General features: G+C 41.0%; 1 protein-coding gene and 6 non-coding genes across 7 annotated transcripts; 3 read left to right on the forward strand and 4 right to left on the reverse strand.

Moving 5' to 3' along the window:
- Positions 1–1,777: 1,777 nt before the first annotated feature.
- Positions 1,778–1,848, reverse strand: TRNAG-CCC (transfer RNA glycine (anticodon CCC)). The gene has a single exon. It is a non-coding gene; the product is annotated as a tRNA-Gly (tRNA).
- A 654-nt stretch (positions 1,849–2,502) lies between these two features.
- Positions 2,503–2,573, reverse strand: TRNAG-CCC (transfer RNA glycine (anticodon CCC)). Its single transcript has one exon. It is a non-coding gene; the product is annotated as a tRNA-Gly (tRNA).
- Positions 2,574–2,729: 156 nt separating this feature from the next.
- Positions 2,730–2,800, reverse strand: TRNAG-CCC (transfer RNA glycine (anticodon CCC)). Its single transcript has one exon. It is a non-coding gene; the product is annotated as a tRNA-Gly (tRNA).
- Positions 2,801–3,330: 530 nt separating this feature from the next.
- Positions 3,331–3,402, forward strand: TRNAE-UUC (transfer RNA glutamic acid (anticodon UUC)). Its single transcript has one exon. It is a non-coding gene; the product is annotated as a tRNA-Glu (tRNA).
- Positions 3,403–3,796: 394 nt separating this feature from the next.
- Positions 3,797–3,870, forward strand: TRNAN-GUU (transfer RNA asparagine (anticodon GUU)). Its single transcript has one exon. It is a non-coding gene; the product is annotated as a tRNA-Asn (tRNA).
- A 269-nt stretch (positions 3,871–4,139) lies between these two features.
- On the forward strand, positions 4,140–4,212 carry TRNAV-AAC (transfer RNA valine (anticodon AAC)). The gene has a single exon. It is a non-coding gene; the product is annotated as a tRNA-Val (tRNA).
- Positions 4,213–5,447: 1,235 nt separating this feature from the next.
- USPL1 (ubiquitin specific peptidase like 1) lies at positions 5,448–24,498 on the reverse strand. The gene is made up of 9 exons (XM_053456063.1): positions 24,310–24,498; positions 18,073–18,243; positions 17,009–17,137; positions 14,190–16,626; positions 13,960–14,055; positions 11,313–11,442; positions 10,379–10,504; positions 9,566–9,720; positions 5,448–7,423 (listed from the first exon to the last, which is right to left on the reverse strand). Exons 2-9 carry the CDS (start codon positions 18,196–18,198, stop codon positions 5,748–5,750), a joined length of 4,875 nt encoding a protein of 1,624 aa, XP_053312038.1. The 5' UTR covers positions 18,199–18,243; positions 24,310–24,498; the 3' UTR covers positions 5,448–5,747.
- Between the last annotated feature and the right edge of the window lie 39 nt (positions 24,499–24,537).

Consider the following 24,537-nt stretch of genomic DNA (forward strand, 5'->3'; position numbering starts at 1 on the left):
TTTTCTTTTTTTTTCTTTCATTAAGCGCCAACGTTTGGGGGTTGTCTTATAATCAAGCAAATGTGGTCGTTCGTAATAGGCGTTGTCAGACCCTGTCATACATTCAGAAGAACAATAGAGTGATGATTGGCTTCTCAAGAGGTAAGTCAGCTGCTGGTTTCTGGGGCTGATGTATGACTTTCCTGGGTGGATCACATCATGGTGGAAATGCTTTCCACCAAAAAAGAACACTTCCTGTACCATAAAAATGTATTTTTACGCTGACAGGTTCAGTATAGATATTCACAGAGGAAACCATAAGTGTTGAAAACGGTGGTGAGATTGTGAAACTTCCTTATGTTGGGTTATTAGGAAATTCTCTGCTTCACCGCACACATCCTTTAATTGCAGGGGTCTTGCGAATATGTTGAAACTTTAAATTATAAAATTGTATGGAAAGTAACAAAAAATAAACATCAGTCAACATGTTCATGTAACATCATCAGAAATAATTTTCATGCTAAGAATCCTTTTGCAAATCAAACCAATTAGTATATTATGGCCTTTAGGTATGCTACAGCAGTGTTTGAAGTATACTACATGGAAAAAACATAAGGCTACCATAAATATAAGACAAGACCAAGAATCTAATAAGATGTGAGCATACGTGGAACTGGAACTGGTTGGCTTTCCAGAGAGGGGGCTTGGTCCTGAGCAGAGAGGGACTTCAGGTGATTGAAAAAAACAAGATATGAGCAAAGGATACTGTAGTTACCTTTCAGAAGTCCTTAAATCACATTGCAAATTGTGAACTTCCATTCTGTGTGGGCCACATTTCACAGCTAATGCCATATGTCCAAAATGCCATGGTTTTTGCGAGACAGTCGCAATTTTGGGGCGCCGTCCAGCATAGTGACCCCATTGCCATGGTGGGAGTAATAGGTCATTTGGGGATATCCAGGAGCTGTTTTAAAGGGGAGCAGCTCATACTAAACAGTGCTCCATTGTGTATAGGGCCCACTTACAATTGCACTCGATTGGCACATGGTACACTGGCATGTTGTGGAGCCAGATCACTCAATAAGGTGATCTGCTCTCCAGTTATGCAGTACAAGGGTATACAGTAAAGAATATGCCACTACCTGAGGCGTTCGAGCAAGTAGGACAAAAAGATTTAAAAACTCTGTGGTAGTAGGATCCCTAACTTTGCCCAAAAAGCAATGAGGTCCTCTTTCTTCTCTTGTGAGTGTGTCAGTGCCCCCTTGAGGTAGAAATGCATCCTGCTCTTTTATTTGTGATGACTTCTACTGCACTGCATGTCCATTCTGTGCAAGAAATTAAATGCATCACTCTTATGTCATCTTTGGATTATCAAGCAGCAAAAACTGTGCATATGTATGATGGGATATGATGTAATATACTGACATAGCTTTGCTGCATTGCAGGAAGTTGTGAATTAGATCTGTGCTGCTTGTGGTTTCAATCCCTGTATCATGCATCAGTATTTGCCACTTTTAGTGCCAGTGGTCATGTAATGCAAGGTCTTGTGACCTCATCCTACAAGCAACTTGATGCGATACCAGGTGAACATTAAAGTAATTATTAACTGGGAGCATCAGCCTGGGCGGGTATTTGAAGCAGAAGCTACCCACATAGTCTATGCAATATTTCTGTTGTAAATAGGCGGGTCCCTGGTGTTGTCTTAAATTCAGATTGTCGTATGCCTACTCTTTGCAGGTTTCCTCAGTGTATTTACCTCTTGCATTTCTGCTGGGCTAATGGTAGGAAAAAAAGTATGTGCGCTAGCCGGGACTCGAACCCGGGTCGCAAGAATGGGAATCTTGCATGATACCCCTACACTACTAGCGCTGGGTAGCAGTTCTTAGTGTATTTCAGCTCCAGGGTCTCTTGTGAGACAGCTGCCCTACAATGGAAGTGATTTTATTTTTCTATCTAACAGTGTAAATATGAGGTTTATAGGGTGTGCACTTTAGGGCAACTGACGAATAGCAGCTTTAGCTGTTGAGCAGTAGAATGACACAAGGAGAGCTTTGTTTGTGTTACTTCCTGCCAGATCACCAATCATTATCGCAGCACCACCCTTCACCCTTTTTTAAAGTAGGTACAGGTCAGTTTAGCCGGCTCCTTAGATTCATACCGAAACCAGACCTGACATCTTGCCTGGTAATTATACTTGTGTACATGCTGTGGGCACCAGGAGAGTTTAGAGTTGTCTGTGGCTTTTTTGTTATACCTTTGACAGATATGAACATTTTTAGTGCCAGCAGGTCATGTAATGCAAAGTCATCCTACAAGCAACTTGTTTGATTAATAACTGGGAGTATCAGCCTGGGTGGATATTTGAAGCTGAAGCTACCCACCTAGTCTGTGCAATAGTTCTGTTATAGAGAGATGGGTCCTTGGTATTGTCTTGAATTCAAATTGTTGCATGCCTACTCCATGCAGGTTTCCACAATGTATTAACCTCTAGAATATCTGCTGGGGATGAAAAAAAAAAATCACTGCGCTAGCCGGGACTCGAACCCGGGTCGCAAGAATGGGAATCTTGCATGATACCCCTACACTACTAGCGCTGGATAGTCATTAGCTGGATGGGTCCTTGGTATTGTCTTGAATTCAGATTGTCGTATGCCTACTCCATGCAGGATTCCTCAGTGTATTAACCTCTAGCATATCTGCCGGGGATATCTGATGGGGATGTAAAAAAAAAAAACCAAAAAAAAAGTAACTGCGCTAGCCGGGACTCGAACCCGGGTCGCAAGAATGGGAATCTTGCATGATACCCCTACACTACTAGCGCTGGATGGTCATCTGGTGAGTGTTTTTCACCACTAGAATGGGATTTCAATCCTTGTGCTGCAAGGTCACAAGACTTCATCCTTCCAGCGGCTTTCTGCGATACAGGGACTCTCTAAGTAAAATAAAACTTTTGGTGTTTACATTAAGAAGTGCAAGACAAATGCAAGACTCTTGCATGATACCCTACTGCCAACACTACTAACACTAGATACAGGACAAAGGGAGGAGAAAGGGGGAGAAAGGGAGGAGAAAGGGGGAGAAAGGGAGGAGAAAGGGGGAGAAAGGGAGAAGAAGAGGGAGATAAAGAGGGAGAAAAAGAGAGAGAAAAAAAGATAGAAAGAAAGAGAGAGAGTGTGTGTTTGTTTGTGTACACCTCAAAGTTTCTATTATTCCGGGATATTCTACTCTGAAACAATCAGTACATAATTCCAGGTGCCAAAGCCATGCATAGCTGGAAGCAGGAAAGGTGAGAGGGGGTGGGGTGACATTCAGAGGCTCAAGGGATAAAACACAGTGCTTAATTTCTAAGCCTCCCATATGGTCTAGCGGTTAGGATTCCTGGTTTTCACCCAGGCGGCCCGGGTTCGACTCCCGGTATGGGAAGTTGTTTTTTTTTCCGTTACTGCAAATGCATTACCGAATACCCTATTAAACGGCTTAACTACAATCTTTATTAAATTCGACTAAACGCAGCGCCCTATACCCAATTGTAAATACCTTTCTCAAAGAAAGGAACAACACCCGCAGAAGCAGCAGTCTCAGCACGAAGCTTCGGTTGGTTTCTCAGCAGTGCTAGCGCCATCTCATGGCTGTGAGAATTGTATAAATGACGGCTGTTCTTTTGGACGTAAAGCTGGCTTTCTCTGTGCCTGGTTACATATGTACTGTTTTACTGGATGTTACACTATGTAAATTGAGAAGTTTGCTTTCCCGAAATGAATCACGGGCAACATGAGTAGGCAGGACTGCAGAAAAACTCCAAAGTGATCTCAGCACAGTCTCTGTGGCGCAATCGGTTAGCGCGTTCGGCTGTTAACCGAAAGGTTGGTGGTTCAAGCCCACCCAGGGACGCTTTTTTTCCCCAGTTTTTTTTACAAGTATGTATGAAGTAAATACGTGTTAGAGTGTAAATTGAGAGAAAACTGCATTCCCATAGCCTTAACCCCTTAAGGACAACGAGTTGTCCTTAAAACCGTTTAAAGCATTGAACAATGCAGTGTGAGCCCGTACATGTATATGGATGGCTAATTTTTATTACAAATGACTGCCGCTGCCAAGTTCTTCAAACGCAACACCTTCCTGTTATATAGATCCTTTCATGGAGAGATTGCATATAACTTGTTTCCGTAGTGTAGTGGTTATCACGTTCGCCTAACACGCGAAAGGTCCCCGGTTCGAAACCGGGCGGAAACACTTTTTATTTCTTGCCTATATACGCAATTAGAAAATGTATAACCTTAGCAGATTTCCACAATCACCATAAAATATGTCATTTTTAATACACACATATCGTTACACTACAGTATGGCATTTTCCAGGGGAGAACCACTAATTTTAGTGGCTTTTAGGAGCTCTTTCCTACCACTGGTTGAAATCAGCATCAAAGTGAAAATTCTTGAAGGGATAGAAATGCAGCTCTTGCTTCTTTAGGAACCCCCATTCTGGTCAACGTTACATTCACAGTAAGGGGAAGTTTATTTCTATGTGTATTGATTTCTACGTATGGATTGCATAATTTTGATATCTATGTACATTAGGTTTAACCCCTTCATGACAGGACTGTTAACATTTCTGCGGTGTTTATGCTTTATTGTGACTGCAGTACCTGAGAGCAGCCTGCAGGGTGAGCTCAAAGGTCTACCTTTCTTCTTTCATTGGCTTGGGCAGCAGAAGGGCATGCTGTCTTACAATATGGCACTTGTGATTGCGATTACAAGGCACTTTGACTGCACAAAGGAAGCTATTGTTACTCCTATTGTTACTCCTTCCAGCATGGATATGCTTCTCAATAGAAGGAGACTTTTGCACTTAACACTTTAATACTTAAGGTTGTAAGAAGTAAGATTAATTTTGCTATGATGTCCCAACCTGGCCTCAGTATTTTAAAACTAATAATATATATTTACATATAAAGGGTATTAATAAATATGTAACTTGAATATGGCAATTAAAGCTAAAAAAAAGTGAATGAATACTCAAAGGCAATCATGAACATTAGTAAAGTTTAATAAATCAAAACTGTACTTCCTCAAAAAAAAGGAAAACAAAACAATTGTGAAATTTACAAAATGTACAACTTCAAGTAAAGCCAGAACATTTACAAGCTAGGCCTCAAGTGAAAAAAAAACACATGAAAACAAAGTCAATCACAAGCCTTCCGTTATTTAACTTTAACTGTGAGTTGTCAGTGGAAGTTTCATCAGAGACAAGAATTATTTCCTTCCTGCCACTAATTAGCCAATATTCTGCAAAGGCATGCCAAGGCAAGCTTAACCACGCAAGGGTCAACTTTGTTCTGCTCATCGTATTGCATAACCACATAACGTCACCTATGGTACTAGATAGAGGACTTATTCGTCTATGAAATTCCGGCTCTATAATTAAAAATAAAATAAAATGATGATGCAGTGTACACCTACATAGATGTTCTTGCAAAGGCCAAATCGTGTATGGTGTATGTTTGTTGAACAGGACTCAAGATCTGTGATAACTGATGGAAGAACTTCCAGATGCAGATAAAATCACATATACAAGGGTAAGTTTGCTTACGTCCTTTGAGAAGGGAACTCACAAAACTGTTTTAAAGAAAGAATAGATTAAGTGCTATAAAATAATTATACAATGCCCCAGTGCTGTCGTATTGCATACTTAACTTCAGTGCAAACTGCCTAGGATTATCTATATGCAAGTCATTAAAGAAAGACTTCTTTCTAACAATTGAGTTTATTTTAAAATATATCATCAAAAGGAGGAAAATATTGATTTTCCTCATTCAACATTTCCAATGTAGATGATGAGAGGAAATTGAAGGTCTCTTCTGAGACAGATGTATTTAAACCACCATTTGGGGCAAAAGTTGTACTTCCTGGAGTAGCTTGCAGAAGGGATGGACTGTCTGCTGGGAAGTGATGGCCATTTGTATGTTGTTGATATTCTGCAGACTGAACTGTTGTGTGATTATTAGGTAAGGAGGAGTCAAGATTATCAACAAACATTTCCAGATAACTGCTGTCATCGCTGTTCTCCTTTGTTGTGGATGATGGAGAAAATAAGTCGGCAAAGAATTCTGCATCTCCCGGGCTGCTACAAAGAGATGCGCTGGAACTCATGGTGCATACGGATTCATTGTCGGCGTTATCCAGATGTTCTTGTAACTCCTGGAGAAATCCACGCAAGTGTTCACGCCGATTGAAGGTAGCCTGAGCACCACCATTCATCGGACCGCCGCTGTCATTGTTATGCTGAGATTTTGCAAGCTTTTCAAGACTGGCCAGCTCATTCTTCTTGGCTTTTAGCTTCTTTAGCAATTTCAGCCTAAGTTTACGAATTTTATCTTCATTAGACGACATCTCATTTTTGAATTGCAGTTTGCCACAACCCACTCTGTTCTGCCCAGCCGTCATCTGATTTGAAACAGTGGGCGTACGAAAAGTGTCAGCGGGTGGACTGGTTTTGGGGACATGTACACTGTGAGACGCACCATTTCTATTTTGGGTGAGTAATTTTGAGTCAGGTGTACTGAAGTTGCTTGGGGCTCCTTTTGCTTGGAAGGCACCAAAATTTTGTGCCTTTTTAACAGCATGCACATCAGTAACAGTTAGAAGAGGACTGGAATTGACAGGTGTAGTCTTCTTGGGCAAACCATACACAGTAGAATTCATGAAAGAAGGATTCTTACTCATCAAACTCTTCATCCAGCTGCCAACTACTCCCTTCTTTACATTCTCTAGTCTGGAATAGTCAGGGCGTTTTCTAGGTTTCTTAGTCGATTTTCCAGTGGATGGTTTTACCAATTCTTTGTCACTCTTACCTTTGATAGAACACACATTCTGCTGAACATGATCAACACCACAAGGTACACTTCCTGCGTGTGAATTGGAAGAGACAGAAGACAACTCTTGTCCATTACCACCAGATAACAATTCGGAATTATGAGGCAATTCACACACAGCAGTGTCTGGTAGCGTGGCAGGTACAATGGTCTGTACTTGTGCTGCAGGCGTAACCGAGACCGGGGCAAGACTGTTTTCAATTGGATTACCCAAAGAATCAACAGGTATTTCTACCAGATTCAAAGTTATAATATCATCATCAGCATAACCTTCCAGTCCTGATAGAATGTCCGATCGATTTGGGACCTGTGATTCCGGCACGGACTCGGGTACGCTCTCTTTAGGCAATTCCGCTGAAGCAGATAACACCGGCTGACTAGAATCCAAGGAACACTGGTTTACTGAATTAACTGCTTGATATTCTTCTGCTGAAGCACGGGGAGTTGGCTCTTGGGTCATATTTGAAGTATTCCTCTCCCAAATTACAATATGAATTTCTGAAGGAGGGACATCAAAGAAGTTGTGTTTTTTGCAGTACGATCCTTTCATGTCATCAGACTCCAGCCATGTACCTGGGGACATGGGAGGAAAAGTCATATATTAATGAACCAAAATGTACGCATCGTTAAATTATTTGGCACTGGACACTAAATAGTTCTGTGTAAGATTGTGATCAACCCTGTGAGCACTTTTTTGCATCTCTACCAAACATAAAACATGTAAGCTCCAGTAATTAAAACGGGTAAAGTTTTTACATCTTAAAAAAAATCTACATAGGATCATATTGAAAGGCCATGAAAATCTTACTTTAATGTACGGCTGATACAATAAGCTGCTTTTAAAGCTTATAAGCGGTTGTATTTTAACCTTCATAAAAATAATTAGTTCGCAGATATTCCTATTAGGGCCACTAATGATTATTTTCATAATGGATTAGTTGACCGATTATTTTTTCAATTAATCGGATAACAAAATTTATGTAAATGTTTTATTTATTTAAAATAATTTAATAAACAAACAGGATGTTAAAAACAAACAGCAGAATAAAAACCTTTGAGAAAAATGCATTTCTTGTTTTTATTTCCCAACCTGCTCCCCCCAGTTATGCACATTTGAGCCCAGGCTTGTCACACTGCCGCCCACATATGCCACATACACCCAGATATGCCACTACGCCCTCCTAAAATATGCCTTATATACCCTATATGCCTTATATCCCCGATATGACACTGTGCCCCCTGATATGCCTTATACGCCCAGATATGTCACTCCGTCACCCCCAGATATGTCATTCCGTCCTCCCCAAATATGCCTTATACCCCCATATATGCCATAGTGCCCTCAGATTCACAGACTCGTTCACAGTACACTGACTATACTTTTATAAATAAATACAGGATTAATCTCCACTGCCCCCAGGATTTAGATTCCCCTTAGTTTGCCCCCCCCCACCTCTAACTCCACCTTAATTTAACCTTATTAAATTAATTAACCCTCAGTCCTCAGCATTAAATTAACCCTAAAGACAACATTAACCACAACTGCCCCTAAATTAACCCTAAAGACCTCATCAACCACAACTGCCCCTGAATTCACCCTAAAGACCCCATCAACCACAACTGCCCCTAAATTAACCCTGAACACCCCATTAACCATAACTGCCTCTAAATTAACCCTAACACCCCATTCACCATAACTGCCCCTAAATTAACCCTAACACCCCATTCACCATAACTGCCCCTAAATTAACCCCCACCTGCCCTATCTTTCAACAACCCAAAAATTAATTTTATACTCAGAAGGAAATGGGCGGTGCCAACCGTCAGTGCGACTGCAGGGAGGGACGGGGAGAAAAAGGGGCGGAGCCAACCGTCAGTGACGGGAGGGACTGGTAAGTAGGCGCTGCTGCTGTGAGTCACTGAAACGGATTATAAAACGAGGGGTATTTTTCAGAGCATTTGCACTGAAAAAAACCCTCATTTTATAATCGATAAAAATTGATTCAACTAATCGATAATGAAAATCGTTGCCAATGAATTTCATTATCGATTAGTTGAATTGATTTTTATGGGGTGATTATTATCGATTTAACGATTAGTTGTTGCAGCCCTAATTCCCATCAATAATTATCTATCCTTTTGTTTTGACCGATCCATGAAATGAGACAAAGATACACAAAGCTTTTTGATTTACACTCAGAATACAGCAATCCTAACAAGCCCTCCAAGCTCATTCTTTGTTGGGTGTAAATACAATATACTGGCCAGGGTACCCAGGCAAATTACAGCATACAGAATGAACAACATATGTGCGTGTTGGACATCACAGCTAGCTAGACAACGCACGCCACGGACAGCTTGCTGATAGCCTGTAGTGATCAGAATAATAAATAATAATCATGCCAGGTCTAAGAATAAAAACTGGGGCTCCACATAGGTACCTATAGTTATTCCATAGAGACAATACCGGGAAGTCCTGTTAATCATCTTTTATGGATTGTGGTGGCGGTGTTATCTAAAAATAATGTGCACCTTTAATTAAAATCATCTTTTTTAATGGTGAGTATCTGAAGTGAAAAACATTCCTGTTTCATTATCAGCAAAATGTTTAAAGGGTTCCTGAATAAAACTGGTAAAATCAATATAAAAATGTCACTCTTTATAATCTGGAGGGATTTGGAAACGCTATTGTGATATTAAAATAAAGATACTAACCATCACCGGTTGCAATCCAAGTAGCAAAATGGTCACCCTGATACTGGATCACCGTCTTAACCTCATACATGTGCCCTTCAAGCTGAAATGAATACATCTGAACATCATTGCTTGGTAGCCCTTCCACAAAGTGAAGCATGAACACAGAGTGGACCCTGAAACAAAGAACACAAATGTTTTACATTATAAAGCAATACCAAGATAACGACGGCCCATCAAGTAGAATCACCAGGTTTGAATGTCCATTATAATAAATGTATACACATTCACAGTGCCATCAGATTCCATAAGAACGATTGCATTCCCTAGAATTTCAAGTCAGGTTACTTAAAATGTTGCTAACTGCAAAAGGGCAACTACTTTAATATGTTTAATGTTTTCAGAGTAACACCTACATCCAGTAGGAATAAAGAAATGACTAGCCACTTTCAAATCTTCCAACTAGAACTGGATTCCATATAATTAAAACAAAATTAAAAGGACTGGTCCACAAAGCGTAACCAGGTGACATTCAATGGAGTCCACGCATGCCCAGCTTTGCAATTGAGGTGGATATCGCAGGTTGTCAAAAAGATAAGGTCACCGAGCAAATTTGACCATTTAACTGATCTATTCCTGTGTCTATGGTAATACACCGAAAGAGTTGTAAATGGATGCAAACACCAACACATTTAGTATGTATATGCGTATCACACATTATGACATACACATGCATTATATATATATATATATATATATATAAAAAACATATGTATTATGTACGTGTGCAAACTAATCTGCATTCGGACTCACTAGCCATAACCTAGAACTCACTTTTCCAAAGTCATTGAGCGTTTCTGGGCAGAGTCCTGACACACATTGCAGGGAGCTCGATGCACTGCGTTCAGGGGTTTCCAGTCTGGAAAGATGTTTGTAAAAGTTGTCATTGTTTTCTGGCACCTGCAAAATACAATTAAAAAGAATTAGGAGAAAACCCAGTACAGATAATATTGCTGAAATTGGCTAGAATGGGAATCGGAAGACACATCAACGCTCCTTCTATAAAAGTTTCTATAATTTTTTTTTTTTGTTAATTGGGGAAGTTTCCGACTAATGTATCGTGCAATTTTTAAAATCGCCAAACAAAAAGGACAATGTCCTCTATAGTTTTATGGTTCCAACCTGGTCTTTTGGACAGCTAGCCCATCACGTTGTTGACATAGCACTACTTCACGGACTCTGAGAACTTCCCCGGCTGTCAGAGATCAGTAATGTTCTTACTCTGAAGAACCCTTTCCTATGCTGATGCTGAAATCTCCTTTCCTTAGGTCTCAACTGATGACCTGTGTCTTATGTAGAGACCTCTTGGCGGATAGTGAATAGTATTAAGATACAACTAGACTAGAGCCCAATACATGTTAATCACGCGAAAAAGACAAATTGTCCCTCTTTAACAGCCATCTGAACAATGCATAATTGTATCCCCTTTTTCATGTGATTTACATACATTGATCTCTTTTTTAGTTGCATCTTATTAAATGTTATGTTTTATGGGATAGGGTTCTTTGTTTTTTCAGTTCTGGTCCTAGTGCTGAATGCCACAATCCTTTATTGAAAATAATTCTCTAAAAACCAAGCATCAAAGGGAAGAAGAAAATGTGAGATTTGCTAAGCATAACGTACTACAAAGCACACTTAAATATTTTGTTTTAGTAACAGCATTATTACACTTATCCCAAAACGGTTACGTTTTCATTCAATCTATTACCTCTCCTGACTTTTGTATCCACAAAGTTCACACGAAAAGTTCCACGAAAAAGTGTGAACAAAGAGTTCCTTAAACTTCGGGTCCTGCTGCAAAATTAATGGAAACGCAAAAACCGGACTTTCCTTCATTCCTATTTCAAAAGAAAAACACACAAAGAAGAAGCTTCTGTCAGCCTTGCCATAGATGTCAGTGCATGCGCCGAGGTGAAATCCAAACATAATGCGCACATTATTACTATTTCTTGTTCTGCTTCAAACTGAGACGGGAAGTACAAACATGGAACGGTAAAGTATACATCAATCAAAAGGAGAGAGACGGCACTACCAAGCGCTGCACGTGCCAACGTATTAAAGTGGTTCCTCTCATGTTAACTGTGGTGACATTAAGGATGGACACATGCAGAATACGCTTAGAGGCAATTTCCACACCGAAGATAGAATGTCTTAATAGAGGCCGATAAAAATGGATCTCTAACTACACTAAATTTCTAGGAACCCCTGCTAAATGCCTAGGCTTGATCACAGCTAACAATATGAAGGGGGGGCACTCTTGACATCATGGGGTCAGAAAAAGAACACTTTGTCCATCTAAAAGAGCAATGATTTATGCCTATATAATAAAGAACCATCTTGCCCCTTTTAGAAATGTGTATTTTAGAATTGTCAGCCAAGTTGCCTGTTACTTTGTTTGTTTGTTGTTCTCCAGGCAACAGCTTTCACAGAACATATGCTACTTACACTATAATGCAGTCCATTAGTCCAAAAAACGTTATAGTCACTTCATAGACACCTGAAATGAAGGGGTGTCACCTGATTAAAAAATAAGCTGCATATCAAATGGTTAAAGCGATAAAGGGCTAAAGGATTAAAGGGTACGGTAAGCAAGACATCCCCCGTCACACAGCATCATTAAAGACAAAGCCTGAGGCCACCAAATGGCTTGTGCTTGGGGGGGGGTCTATAGCCTTATAATTAAATTAGCATTATTATAAAAATCCCATTCTAACCTTACATGACTACATAGCAATTAGTAAATAAAATCCCAGGTCACCGTTAGGAATAACGCTACAGAGAGACCCCTGACATCAGGTTACATAGAAGAGATCAGAATAACAAAAAACAAAAATCACTTCCAACCCTTGCGTACTCCAGTATATTTAACACCGAAATGACCAAACACATAGAATACCCCCCCCATGGCACAACCTTAATGTGTCCCCCGCCATTGGAAAACATTACTTATGCATAAATATTTCAGAATGTTAAAGGGGACTTTCAAGGGGCAAATAATTCCTTCTTGACTCCAAAAGGCAATCAGATTTCTCCTTGAATCAAGAAGTTGTAAAATATTAATGTTCTATTTTATAATTTATAGCCCTGTATGTTCTGCTTTTGCATGTCATTGTATGTGATAGCACAAGCCCTTTTTACAGTGAACGTCATACTTTTTTTTACCCTTTAATAATCCCTTCCTTGTATAAAATGTTCTCTCTTCTAGTCCGAGGATGAACTCTGGGACTTCGTACATTTCTGTTAATGAACAGGTCACCGGAGAGCTCTTTATATTGGCCCTGCACATACTTATACAACATTATACCTTATTCGCTCGATTATAAGACAACCCCCAAAATTTGAATATTAATTTAGAAAAAAAAAAAAAAAAGACAAAGCCTGAATATAAGACTACCCTATAAGAAAAAAGTTTTATTAGTAAATATTAATTCACATGTAAACTATTTTTTATATTTAATAAAAATTGAGAAAAATGCATTTTCTGTTTTTATTTCCCTTTATTTGCCAATAGGAAGTGCTGGCAGCAGCGGAGGCTGTCAGAGAGGAGGTCCCCTGCAGTGCTACTGGGGGATCTGGATCTTAGTCTTGTAATCAGACCTCTATCTGAGGTCTGATTATAAGACAACCTTGAATACAAGATGAGGGGCTCTGAAAAAAACCTTGTCTTATAATCAAACAGATAATATCCCGTAATATATAATATAACGGTAATATCCCCTCTAAGATGCTGTTTTTTCTACTGTATATGGATGCAACTTTTTAGTCTCTCTTCATAACCAAGATCTTCCACTCCCCTTATTAAGTTTGTGGCCCTCCTTTGCACCTTTTCTAGATCCATAATGTCATTTTCAAAATATCAGTCTGATCCTATCACAAGGGCAGCCCAGAACTGAAACGCGAGGCAAACTTCCTCTGCACAAGGGAAGCAACAATCCCAGACATTTATTTCAGCCTTCATGGGCCTCGTCAGTGGGGTCCGGTTGGGATTCTTCTAGGCACAAGACAGCAAGGAGGTCCACTTCTGGACTCACCTTTGCGTTTGGGTTGGGCCCGGCCCCAAGAGATCTCCTGAAGGGTCAGTGCATTTCATGCAATTTCTTTTAGTTCACAAAGACTAGAATTAAAATCTATCGCCACTCAATGCAACTTTCTCTCTGGACTGTCTGTGTATTGTTTTAGCAAACTATCCAAGAGGTTCTCCCATTAGCAAGATATTCTGTAACATTTATAATTAAAATTAGACTGAACCAACTGACACCCATTCATTTCAGGTATTATTGGAAGAAGTCTTCACATCAGGTAGAAGCCTACTTCTCTGTAAAAATGCAGTGTGTAGATAACTGTATAAAGCTTACCCAATTTACACTTCAAAGAGGTCTTTATTTTGTCAAAAATAAAAATTCTGATCTCATCCAGGCACTTCTGGGCCAAATTAAGCGTTCTTTGACATCCTGCAAGGTACAAAACAAGCATTGGTGGAAATGGTTTTAAAACTAAACGTTCACTATGACAAGGGGAACAACACATAGAATGCAGAAAATCAAGAAACTAAACTGCATGTACTTTGGAAGGTGCAAATAAATACCTTTGTTCTTTTTGCCATTTGGTGTCACTATTGAATTTGCTTCCTGATATTTTTCAAGGAGTTTATGGATGATTGAATCCTCCACAGAGCCATCTTGTGCCACAGTGTGCTTAACTGTGCTAGAATGAACCAGAGTGGACAGTATACAGTCTAACCAACAGAGCGAGTGTTTGTTTCTCCAATGAAGATATTTCAATTCTTTATGTGGTGACTGGATGCTCGTTTGCTCTACAGATAGTTGAGTGTTCAGAGATGTCTCTTCAGAGTTACCAGACACATCTGTGATCGTGCTTGCAGTGGACCCATCCGGACTTTTATTCTCAGACACGCATTCTGAAGATGACACCGTTGATAATTTAACACCCTCGGTGACCTGGTCATCACTTACTAAAGAGACATTCATGTCAGTGTTACTCTGCTCAGCTGATACCTTGATTTTTTCCACAGATGGCACTTCAAGGACATCATCAGACTGACACATTTCTGAGATCGCACTTACAGTGCATCTATCTTCACCCTTAAACTTAGACACACATTCTAAAGATGACACCTCTGATAAGGGAACATCCTTGGTCTCCTGGTCAGGATTTACTAAAGAGACTTCCACGTCCACAGTTTTACTCTGCTCAGCCACGCTATCATGTGATACCTCAATTTTCTCCAGAGATGGCCCTTCAAGGACATCATCAGACTGGCGTGCTTCTTTGAGGCCTTCTGAGGACACCTCTGATAATGGAACATCCTTGGTCTCCTGGTCATGATTTAATAAAGAGACTTCCACGTCCACTGTTTTACTCTGCTCAGCCATGCTATCATGTGATACCTTAATTTTTTCCAGAGATGGCCCTTGAAGGACATCATCAGACTGGCGTGCTTCTATGAGGGATTCTGAGGACACCTCTGATAATGGAACATCCTTGGTCTCCTGGTCATGATTTAATAAAGAGACTTCCATGTCCACCATGTTACTCTCCTCAGCCATGCTATCTTGTAATACCTCAATTTTTTCCAGAGATGACCCTTCAAGGACAACATTAGACTGACACATCCCTGCACTGTATCCATCTTCATTTTTACTCTCCGAGATGCATTCCGAGGAGGACACCCCTGATAAAGGAACATCCTTGGGGTCGTGATCCATCATGTTATTCTGCTCAGCTGGGCTATCCTGTAGTAACAAAGCTTCAGCATTTGTATTGATACTTTTTTCCACAGCAGTGTAATGGGGAACAGATAAAGCTATTAATGAGTCTTCTTTCACTTGCTGTTCAGCTTGAGACACTGCAAACAATGTAGGAGAGGCTGTATGTTCACACGGATTTTGACTGTCCCCAAACAAATCAGACGATTCAGATTCTGGTAATGAGAGTCCTGCCACATTAAGCGTTTCATTGTCTTGCTCAGCCGCTTCTTTATTATTTAAGAGACTAATAATGTTCTCTGTTGATCTTTTTTGTGCATTACAATCTGGTTTTGCTTGCTGCAGTATTGAAGGATAGTATGGATCTCCACAGTCATTGTGGTTGCTTTGTAGTAAATCAACAGATTCTAACAATTCACATTCAATTAACGAAGAGTCTGCCTGTCTGTCAGTTTTCTCATCATGTGAGGAACTGAACACCTCCATCACTGCGCCACTTTGGAGTTCATTTTTAGAAGCACGTTGACTGTCCTGGATGAGATCAACTAGTTCTGATAGTCCAGATGCCTGTAATGAATTGTGTGTCGGTTTTATATTCTCAATTTCTTGGGTGACACAAGACTCATTGTGTATGGGACTGGAAATTTCCATCAATGAACCTCTCTCGTGCTGGTGATCAGGTGAGGTACTTTTGTCAAGTACAGAACTACCTTCAATGTGCCCGTTTTGTGTCAGATTTCCATTGGTCTGTGTACCATCTAGTTTTGAGCTTTCACACATTGCCAATAGCGTTGGTTCTTCATGTAAAACGGCAACAAAGTCACCGCGCAACATGTTATTCTGTTCGGCATTGTTTTGCACAGACAGGAAATCATTCGTGTGGATCTGTCCAGACAATCCTGTCCGATCACATATTGGTGCTTTAGATGTTGATGGGGATACGGGATGAAGGATAGCCGTACCATTACTGAAGCGGCTAGACCTTTCCGTCACATTTTGCTTGGTATGCTCTCTGTGGTCAGACTGCAAGGAACCATTGTAAATGAAACCTTCACAGGCTGGGTTAGTGGAGACAGACAAATGGTTGCAGTTGTTCTGGGAAGATGAAATGTCATTTTTTGAGAGCGGCTCTCCACAGACTGAAGCATCAGTTTTCAGTTTCTTCATACATGGCTTAGTTATTGAGGTTTCTGAGTAAGTACGCTTCTTCTGCTTAGAAGGACAACACGGTTTCTTTAGGTCTGCTGTGTTTGCAATTATGTTATCCAGAGGGGTATACCCCAGGGGGTAAATACACTGAAATAGAAAAGAAACGGGAAAGCACCTTTAGTGATACTGATTCTCTTCAGGCAGGATGAAGATATTTTAATAAGTCGATTATACCAAATGTTTTGGATACACCTCTGCTGCAACATTTTTGATGTAGCATTAACAAAACATAAAATATTTTGGAGACTCAAATATTGAGAGCTGACATTCTAATCTTATTTCCTGAGTAAAACGGCAAAGACATATCACTCAAGATTTGTGTTTTAAAGAAAGGCCAATGTGACCTAATTTCTTAAATGTGTGATCACAATAAAAAGACGGTTTTAAACAATTTTCCATATAGAAGACCACATTGCAGCTCAACACAGAAGACACGGTTTGCACGATATAAAAGAACATGGATTGGTACCTGTGGATTAGCACACAGGAAGATCGACTGAGTAAAATTAATCCTGTATGTACGAAGAGCTTGGGACTGGCCTTTGGCCTTGCACACTGGGCAGCATCCATCTGGAGAAGCTGTACTGGAATCAGGATTCTGGAACGCAAAATAAAAACTTTGCCATTAAACATGTACATGAAACAAGCTGGTTTTAGAGAAAATATTCCATATTACCAGGCCAACATTACTGTATGACATTAATGGTCTCTAAAACAAGTTATTTCCCCTGTATTTAGTCTATTTCAGAATTGTGTGTCGCAAACAGATATATAGCAAGTTTTAGAGGTAAACGTAAGTATTTTTTGGAATTTAAAGTTTCTGCTGTAGCAAAAAACGTCCATGTGGAACAGCACCTTTAATACCAGATACCATAAGGCTTTCTTATTTGGCTTTATTGCCTAAAACTTCAAAAAAACATGTTCTTCATGAGTCTATTATAAGGCTATGACATCTGTTTAGAAAGCACAGGCTTAATTACTTGGGGACGCAATGATGGAAAAATTGCACCTAATACTCAACTCAAATGTATAATATGCTCATAACTGGAAGTGAACTGCACTGAACTGTACTTAATTCTAGCACTTAAACGGTTAAAAGATTATGTTTGTTATTAAGCCATCACCCTTCCTAATGTCTGGAAGGAAATATTTCTTGCGAGAACCTGATCCATACAATGTTTTGTTGCATAATTCAAAGTAAAAAAATAAATAGGTTTTTCCCTTTAGGCTATTAACCTTTTTGAACAGCACTGAATAATATTTTTCTGGCCCGTTTGAACATTCCCACATTATAAATAATTAAACCACAATACACATTCATTTTAATGCTGACACGCTGGAACAAAGGCCTTCTGTTTTATAGTAAAGTACACGTTTGTCTACGCTATAGCAGAAAAGCAAGCGTTTCAAACGCAAGATTATCTTTCGCCTTTTTTTGATTTCCGTGGAAAGAGAAAACAGAGGATGCCGTGGAAAATGTGCGCAGATATAAAAAATGAAAAAAAGACAGAACAAACAAAAAGTTTCACTGACTTTTCCCAAATACCCCACCACGTGGAGCGAAGGTTTATCTAAAATAGACCCTGGTCCAACCAATGACACTGTAGATCTTGGAGCCTCTGAAGCCATCTTGATGACCCATTGGATTATTTTTGTCATGTCACATGTAACCTGCTAGCACCATTAAGTACATGTCAAAGACCCCTGCAAAACAAGTGAACAAGAATTATTTCGCATGAGATTAAAAGGCAACTTTATATTGAGCAGTAAGCTTAAATCAACATGTGTATATCATACAGAACATATCATACAGAACATATACACAACATAATGACTTTAATACAATGTGAAACTCCATATAACCACCAGCAGAGTAAGGTAACTGGGATCGTACTATTAGTGAAGAGAGATAACAGGAACTAAACGATGTTACGACGCACAAATATGACTTAGTATATAGAACAGAAGACTGGGGCGTCCAACCCGTGGCCCTCCAGCTGCAGCAGGACTACATCTCCCATACTCCTCTTCCAGGCCCAAGGCTGAAGGAGCCTTATGGGAGAAGTAGTCCTGCAGCAGCCGGAGGGCCGCAGGTTGGACACCCCTGTACTAAGTCGTATTGATTATTTCCCAATACATGCATAAATTTACATGAAAGTGCTCAGGCTTGATAAAGGGGTTTATTCAATGCAGTGTTATAGTTGTGACTCCCTATTGATTATTAAGTGCCAAATCCAGCAAGCGTGTAGGAAAAGTGCTGGCTGGGCCTGTATAAAGCATTGTTAAATCAGTGAGACCTCTCTTCTCCAACTGAATTATGCATTACACAGGGCTACATTTCAGCCATCTTGTTGGAGATGCCTGCCAGTGTTAGTCCTTCCAAATGAATAGTGAAGCAAGGGTGCCGAAACATAAATCAACAAACTCTCGCTTTGAATAAAGTTGCCGTAAAAAAGCAGCACGTTTTAGTCAGTGAATACAACATTTATGCTGATTTTGTGTCTTTTTTTTTTTTTTTTGCAGAATTCATAATTTGGGGGTTTGCAGAACCAGAAAATAACAAACACTGTTGGCTCCATATGTGAATACAGCTCCTTTATATAGAAACACGATCAACTCCCAAAATCTAACTCCAAGACTTGAAAAATAAAGATGGACGTTTTCAGCATCCTAATTAAGCCTATTGTAAATAAGTCAGTCTTTTTAAAATACACTATCACACAGATTGTATATGACAGAGCACGAACACCCCCCCAAGCAGGTCAATAGTCTACAAGGAACTGCATCCAACTCTGCTCCTGCAATGTGCTCGACTTACTTGGTGGGCACCATTGAGGTTCTTCTTGAAGATTACAGGATGCTGATTTGTATTGTACGTTGTACTTAATCTGCTAGCGGTGCACGGGTGAAACGTTATAACAAGGATTTAACCGCGTACTCTTAGCAGTGTCACAAAATTCAAGCACAATCAATGAGAGAAACAGAATCACTCGGCCAATCTTAATCAGTTCAGGTCTTGTCTTAGATTAAGGATATTTTGAGGACTACCCCATGCTTGTTTATATTCCCTCGCTGTAATAACCTCTACCAAGCTATACATACGATTTGTATGCTACAAACTATTCACCATTTTGAAGTCTCTCCAATATCTCATTATCCTTCTGTAGACGGGTCTCCAGGACTATTCGCAATGCTCTGGGTGAGAGTATTGTAAAGCGGCAGAAGCACCTGTTCTGTTACTATTGCACCCAGCTGCTTATTAATCAATAAAGGAAACCATCAGGAAAGCACAACTGTGTGCAAACTATTCCATACATTAAATTGTATGTTTCCTGGTGAAATCTGATGTCTTAACTGGTTGCTTGTCATCACATTTGAGGTTTAACAGTACATGGGCTAAATGTTAGAGGTCTACATTTTTTCCCCATTTGCTCTTGAAAAAGAATAGCACATGACCGTGTGGCGATAATAAAGTGATGCGAGCCTCACCGAAAGTAAATAGCAAAACCATTGAAAATGCCCATTTCCAAAGTCAGAGCAATAATTAAGAAGCCAACTGGAAATGTTATGAATGAACCAGAATGAGGACGCGTGTCTATATTGTCTCAGCGCACCGTGAAGAGGATGGTACGAGTGGCCAAATACTCTCCAAGCATCATAAGTGGAGAATTGCAGAAGTTATTTGCGTCTTGGGGTCAGAAATTCTCCAAAACTACAATCCGACGTCACCTACATCGCAAGAAGCTGTTCGGAAGGGTTTCAAGAAAAAAGCCTCTACTCTCATCGGAAAACAAACTCAACTGTCTTCAGTTTGCCAGACACTACTGGAACTGCAAATGGGATCGGGTTCTATGGTCAGATGAAACCAAAATTGAGCTTTTTTTTGCAATAAACACTGGAGGTGGGTTTGGCGCACAGAGAGAGGTAGCCATATAGAAAAGTAGCTCATGCCCACAGTAAATATGGTGGCGGCTCTTTAATATGTTGGGGCTGTTTTTCTGCCAGAGGACCTGAACATCTTGTTAGGATACATGGCATCATGGACTCTATCAAATATCAACAGATATTAAATGAACACCTGACTGCCTCTGCCCGAAAGCTTAAAATGGGCTATGGCTGGATCTTCCAGCAGGACAACGATCCAAAACATACATGAAAATAAACAAAATAACTGGAGAGAAGAGTCCACCGACTCCGACTTTAAAGGATCTGGAGAGATTCAGTATGGAAGAATGGCCTCAGACCCCTTGCCATGTATTCTCCAACTAGGCATTATAGTAGAAGACTTATCTTGGCAAAGTGAGGTACCATAAAGTATTCACTAAAACAGGGCTTGACAAATTTGTTGTGAATCTAGGCGCCAGGTAAAAAAGTTAGGAGCCAGGATTTTTTTAAACTAACGGTTGGTTAGGAGTGATCTGATCATCATCAGCCCACTTACTAAACTCACAGCGTTTGACCTGGAAGCACCCTGGACTTTCAGGTCAGTGCTGTTTTTTTTTTTTTAATTATTTTTTTTTAACCCTTTCAATGCTGATGTTCCATTGGCGCACAGCATTGACTGATATTTAGTCCCCACAAGCTTGTGGGGACAAATGTTAACCCCTGCAATGCCACGAATGTGTCATACACAATTGTGGCATTGAAGGGGTTAACGCTGCACTGTCGCTCTCAGGGAGCGATCAGGCAGCAGGGGGGTGTTGGAGCTGGTCTCCACACTCATGTGGAGACCAAATAACCCTCTCCCCCTGTCCCTGAAGCTGCCTCTGGCAGCTGGGACTCAAATTGCTGGTCTATAGACCAGCCACTGCAGGGGGGTGGGGGGAAACTCTGATGACTGCTGTAGGCTTCCATGCCTACAGGAGTCATCACAGGGCTTGTGGGGGCTCGTTTTTGCTGTTGCTGGTCTGCCTGGAACCAGGCAGACCACCAGCAGCAGAGCCCCGTACAAAACGGGAATTAACCCCTAAATGCCGCGATCGCGGCATTGAAGGGGTTAACGCTGCACTGTTGCTCTCATGGAGCGATCAGGCAGCTGGGGGGTGTTGTGTCAGGTCCCCACACTTGTGTGGGGGCCCAATCAACACACAACCCCCTTCCTTGAAGCTGCCTGTGGCAGCTGAAAACGCGATTGCTGGTTTTTGCAGCAACCGCGTTTTCAGCCTACAGGCTCACTCCGTGGGAGTGATCTCAGGCTCGGGGGCGGGCTCGGAGTGGCTGTGCTGTCTGCCTAGACTTCTGGGCAGACAGCAACAGCGCCCCCATGTGGTGACTCAGCCTCTTACATCCACAATTTTTTCGGGATGTAAGAGGCTGACAAAACCTAGGCGCCAGGACAAAATTCTCTGTCGCCATGGCGACCTGGCGCCTGGGATTTGTCGAGCCCTGCACTAAAAGGGTGCCAATAATTGTGCCACACATTTTATATATTTTTGGTAAAACCGGTGTTGTGTTTGCAATTATTTGATACCCATGAGAGCAGAGTATTTTTGTGTGTCGTTCAAGAATAGATGAAAAGGTTAAACAATAAAGAACATTTTAACAGCCTTCTCTGCTCATATTGACTAAGGGTGCCAATTTAATTGCAACTTAATTGCAAAATTAAGGAAGAAAACCCCATTTCCATACTAAAAGTGCCCAGGCTCATCACCCAAAAAACATGCAACATATAAAAGGCTTTTGTAATAAAAGTTTATTAAAACGTATGTGTATCTTCCATACACCTTAGTACAGGGGCATCCAACCTGTGGCCTTCCAGCTGCTGTAGGACTCCATCTCCCATAATGCTCTTTCAGCTAAGGGGCTGAGGAGTATGGGGGATGTATTCCTGCAGCAGCTGGAGGGCCGCAGGTTGGACACCCCTGCCTTAGTAACCATCTGCTCAAGGCAGAGAGATCAGGCTTTGAGACTATACCAGCACGCTAGACAATAAAAGTAGATTCTATAATGCAAAAAATTGAAAGCGCCCCATATGTACGATGTACTCCAGCAGCGACAGGCATCGATGGAGTATTGCTTAGTCTGGCCGCTGTTAGGGAGCTGTATTTTTTCAGATTATTCTATAACACAGCAAGGTCCGCATTATGACAGTTATACCCGACTGCCTTATTTGGATGAGTTTCCCACCCTCTATTTGCACATGCATTCTTCCACCTGTAATAAATAATTAGAATAAGTTATCTTTAGATAAAACATAACTGATTTTACTCGTTTACTATAGATTTAAGAATGTGTGTTTGGGTCAGGCACAAAGCCTTTAATGTGTCTTCATGCAGCGAATACAGTCTAATATAACCCATGCACAATAAAAAGGACTTATGTTATATTTTTTTAAATAATGAAACTAAGAATAAACAGACCACACTTGTCACCAGAACATCCTCAAGGAACCTGCCATTTATAAGAGATACCTGGTGGCCTCTAGCCATGTCGCGTTGCAGTGTTTTTCACATCCAAAAAAAGACAAGCACAATGCATGCGGAGTATAACCCAACTTGGGGGACGAGCGTTTGCAAGACAGTGTGCCGTTTTTCTTTTTAAATCTGTTCACCCAGCTTCATATCCGTGATGTGTACGTGTTCTGTGTTATCTTAGTCGTCGGCAAACACCTTAACTCCTTACGATACAGCATTGAGATAAACAGAATGACGCAGCCTTAAAGGGACATGCCAGCCATCGTATGCGCTTTAATGCATATAATAGAGTGATCCCTTTAAATTACTGCATGCTCCCTGTTATGAATGCATGGGGGGGGGGGTTCTGCAGCTCTCCCCACCATAAACATTCGTCTCTTTTCCTACCACCATCTATTTGGCTCACAGGAAACATGTGCTGCCAAACACATCTGCTGCTTGCCGCTTGGGTCCACATGATGTACTCCCCGCAAGTCAGCTCCAGTGCTGGCTCAGCAGGGACTCCTGAGGGGATGGGGGGTAGGTACAGAAAGTGTTCCCATTGATTTTAATAGGAGCACTTTTTTGATCACCGATTGGCTGCTTCAATTACAGAGAGGTCCCATAGAGGGTACTTCACTGCAGCTACTTCTAAAGATAACTTATTTTTCACAGGATGAAGAATGCACACAAAGCACATCGATTTGCATTCAGTGACGATGAGGCTGCATTGGACATTGAATTGTCAGCCTAGTCGTGTTTGGGCAGAAAGTCACCCGAGAGATCACATGACAGGTCTTCAGATAAAGGAGGTTGGTTGGAACACGTTTTCTTTTACTCCAGTCTACATTATTGCACACAGCACTGTACTTAAAGCTCACAGCAAAAACATCTTTTATTGGGGACTTTTCCCTTTAGGGGTTAAAAACTAAGAAAGCTGGTCTTACCGAATCCACCCTACAGAGGCCAGACTGCCTCTCCTGTAGCAGCTTATTAGACAGTGACAGCACTATAAAGTAATCCGGGACCCCATATCATCAATTTATAGATCGTAGAGCTTCAATTTACTAAATGACGCTCTGCTGTAATATCAAAATGTAACAAGCTATCACGAACGCAATAAACAAGCACGAGCACCGGATACCGAATACCTCTATTTATAAGTCATCTGCAGGACTGGCCACATAATTTAGCCAGCGTTTAACTCACTCTGAAACGACAGTCCCTTATATAGCCCAGAGCATGATTTATATGCCTTGGCTCCTCCGTTACCGGAATATCTCGTGCGCTGTGTTTCTTTACCGAGCCCGCGCCATTCTATGAAATTTGGCGGCACGTGGCTATCGCAATGTACATACCGGCGCTTCCATCTTCTCACCTCTTTATGTCTGTTATCCTCGGTTCTTCGTGATCTTTCTCGCCGCCAATTTCGCCAACAAGAAACGCTTCCAGTCAGCCCGGTGCCGGCTACACGTGATACAGAACGACGTTCCACCGACGTTCGGAATCCCGGCAGCAACCGTTCAACGTCACAAGGCCATATCCGCTATCATGGCTCGGCTACTTCCGGCGCGGGATATACGCGCCACCAGTAGGCGAATCCTTG

Source organism: Spea bombifrons, chromosome 2 (genome assembly GCF_027358695.1).
Source record: "Spea bombifrons isolate aSpeBom1 chromosome 2, aSpeBom1.2.pri, whole genome shotgun sequence".
Lineage (NCBI taxonomy): Eukaryota > Metazoa > Chordata > Amphibia > Anura > Pelobatidae > Spea > Spea bombifrons.

Coding starts and splice junctions, on each gene's coding strand:
- USPL1 (XM_053456063.1), bottom strand. CDS start 18,198: ATGACAAAAATAATCCAATGGGTCATCAAGATGGCTTCAGAGGCTCCA. Junction 17,138..18,072: donor TGGTGGGGTATTTGGGAAAA/GTCAGTGAAACT, acceptor TTTGCGTTCCAG/AATCCTGATTCCAGTACAGC. Junction 7,424..9,565: donor TTGGATTGCAACCGGTGATG/GTTAGTATCTTT, acceptor CCATGTCCCCAG/GTACATGGCTGGAGTCTGAT.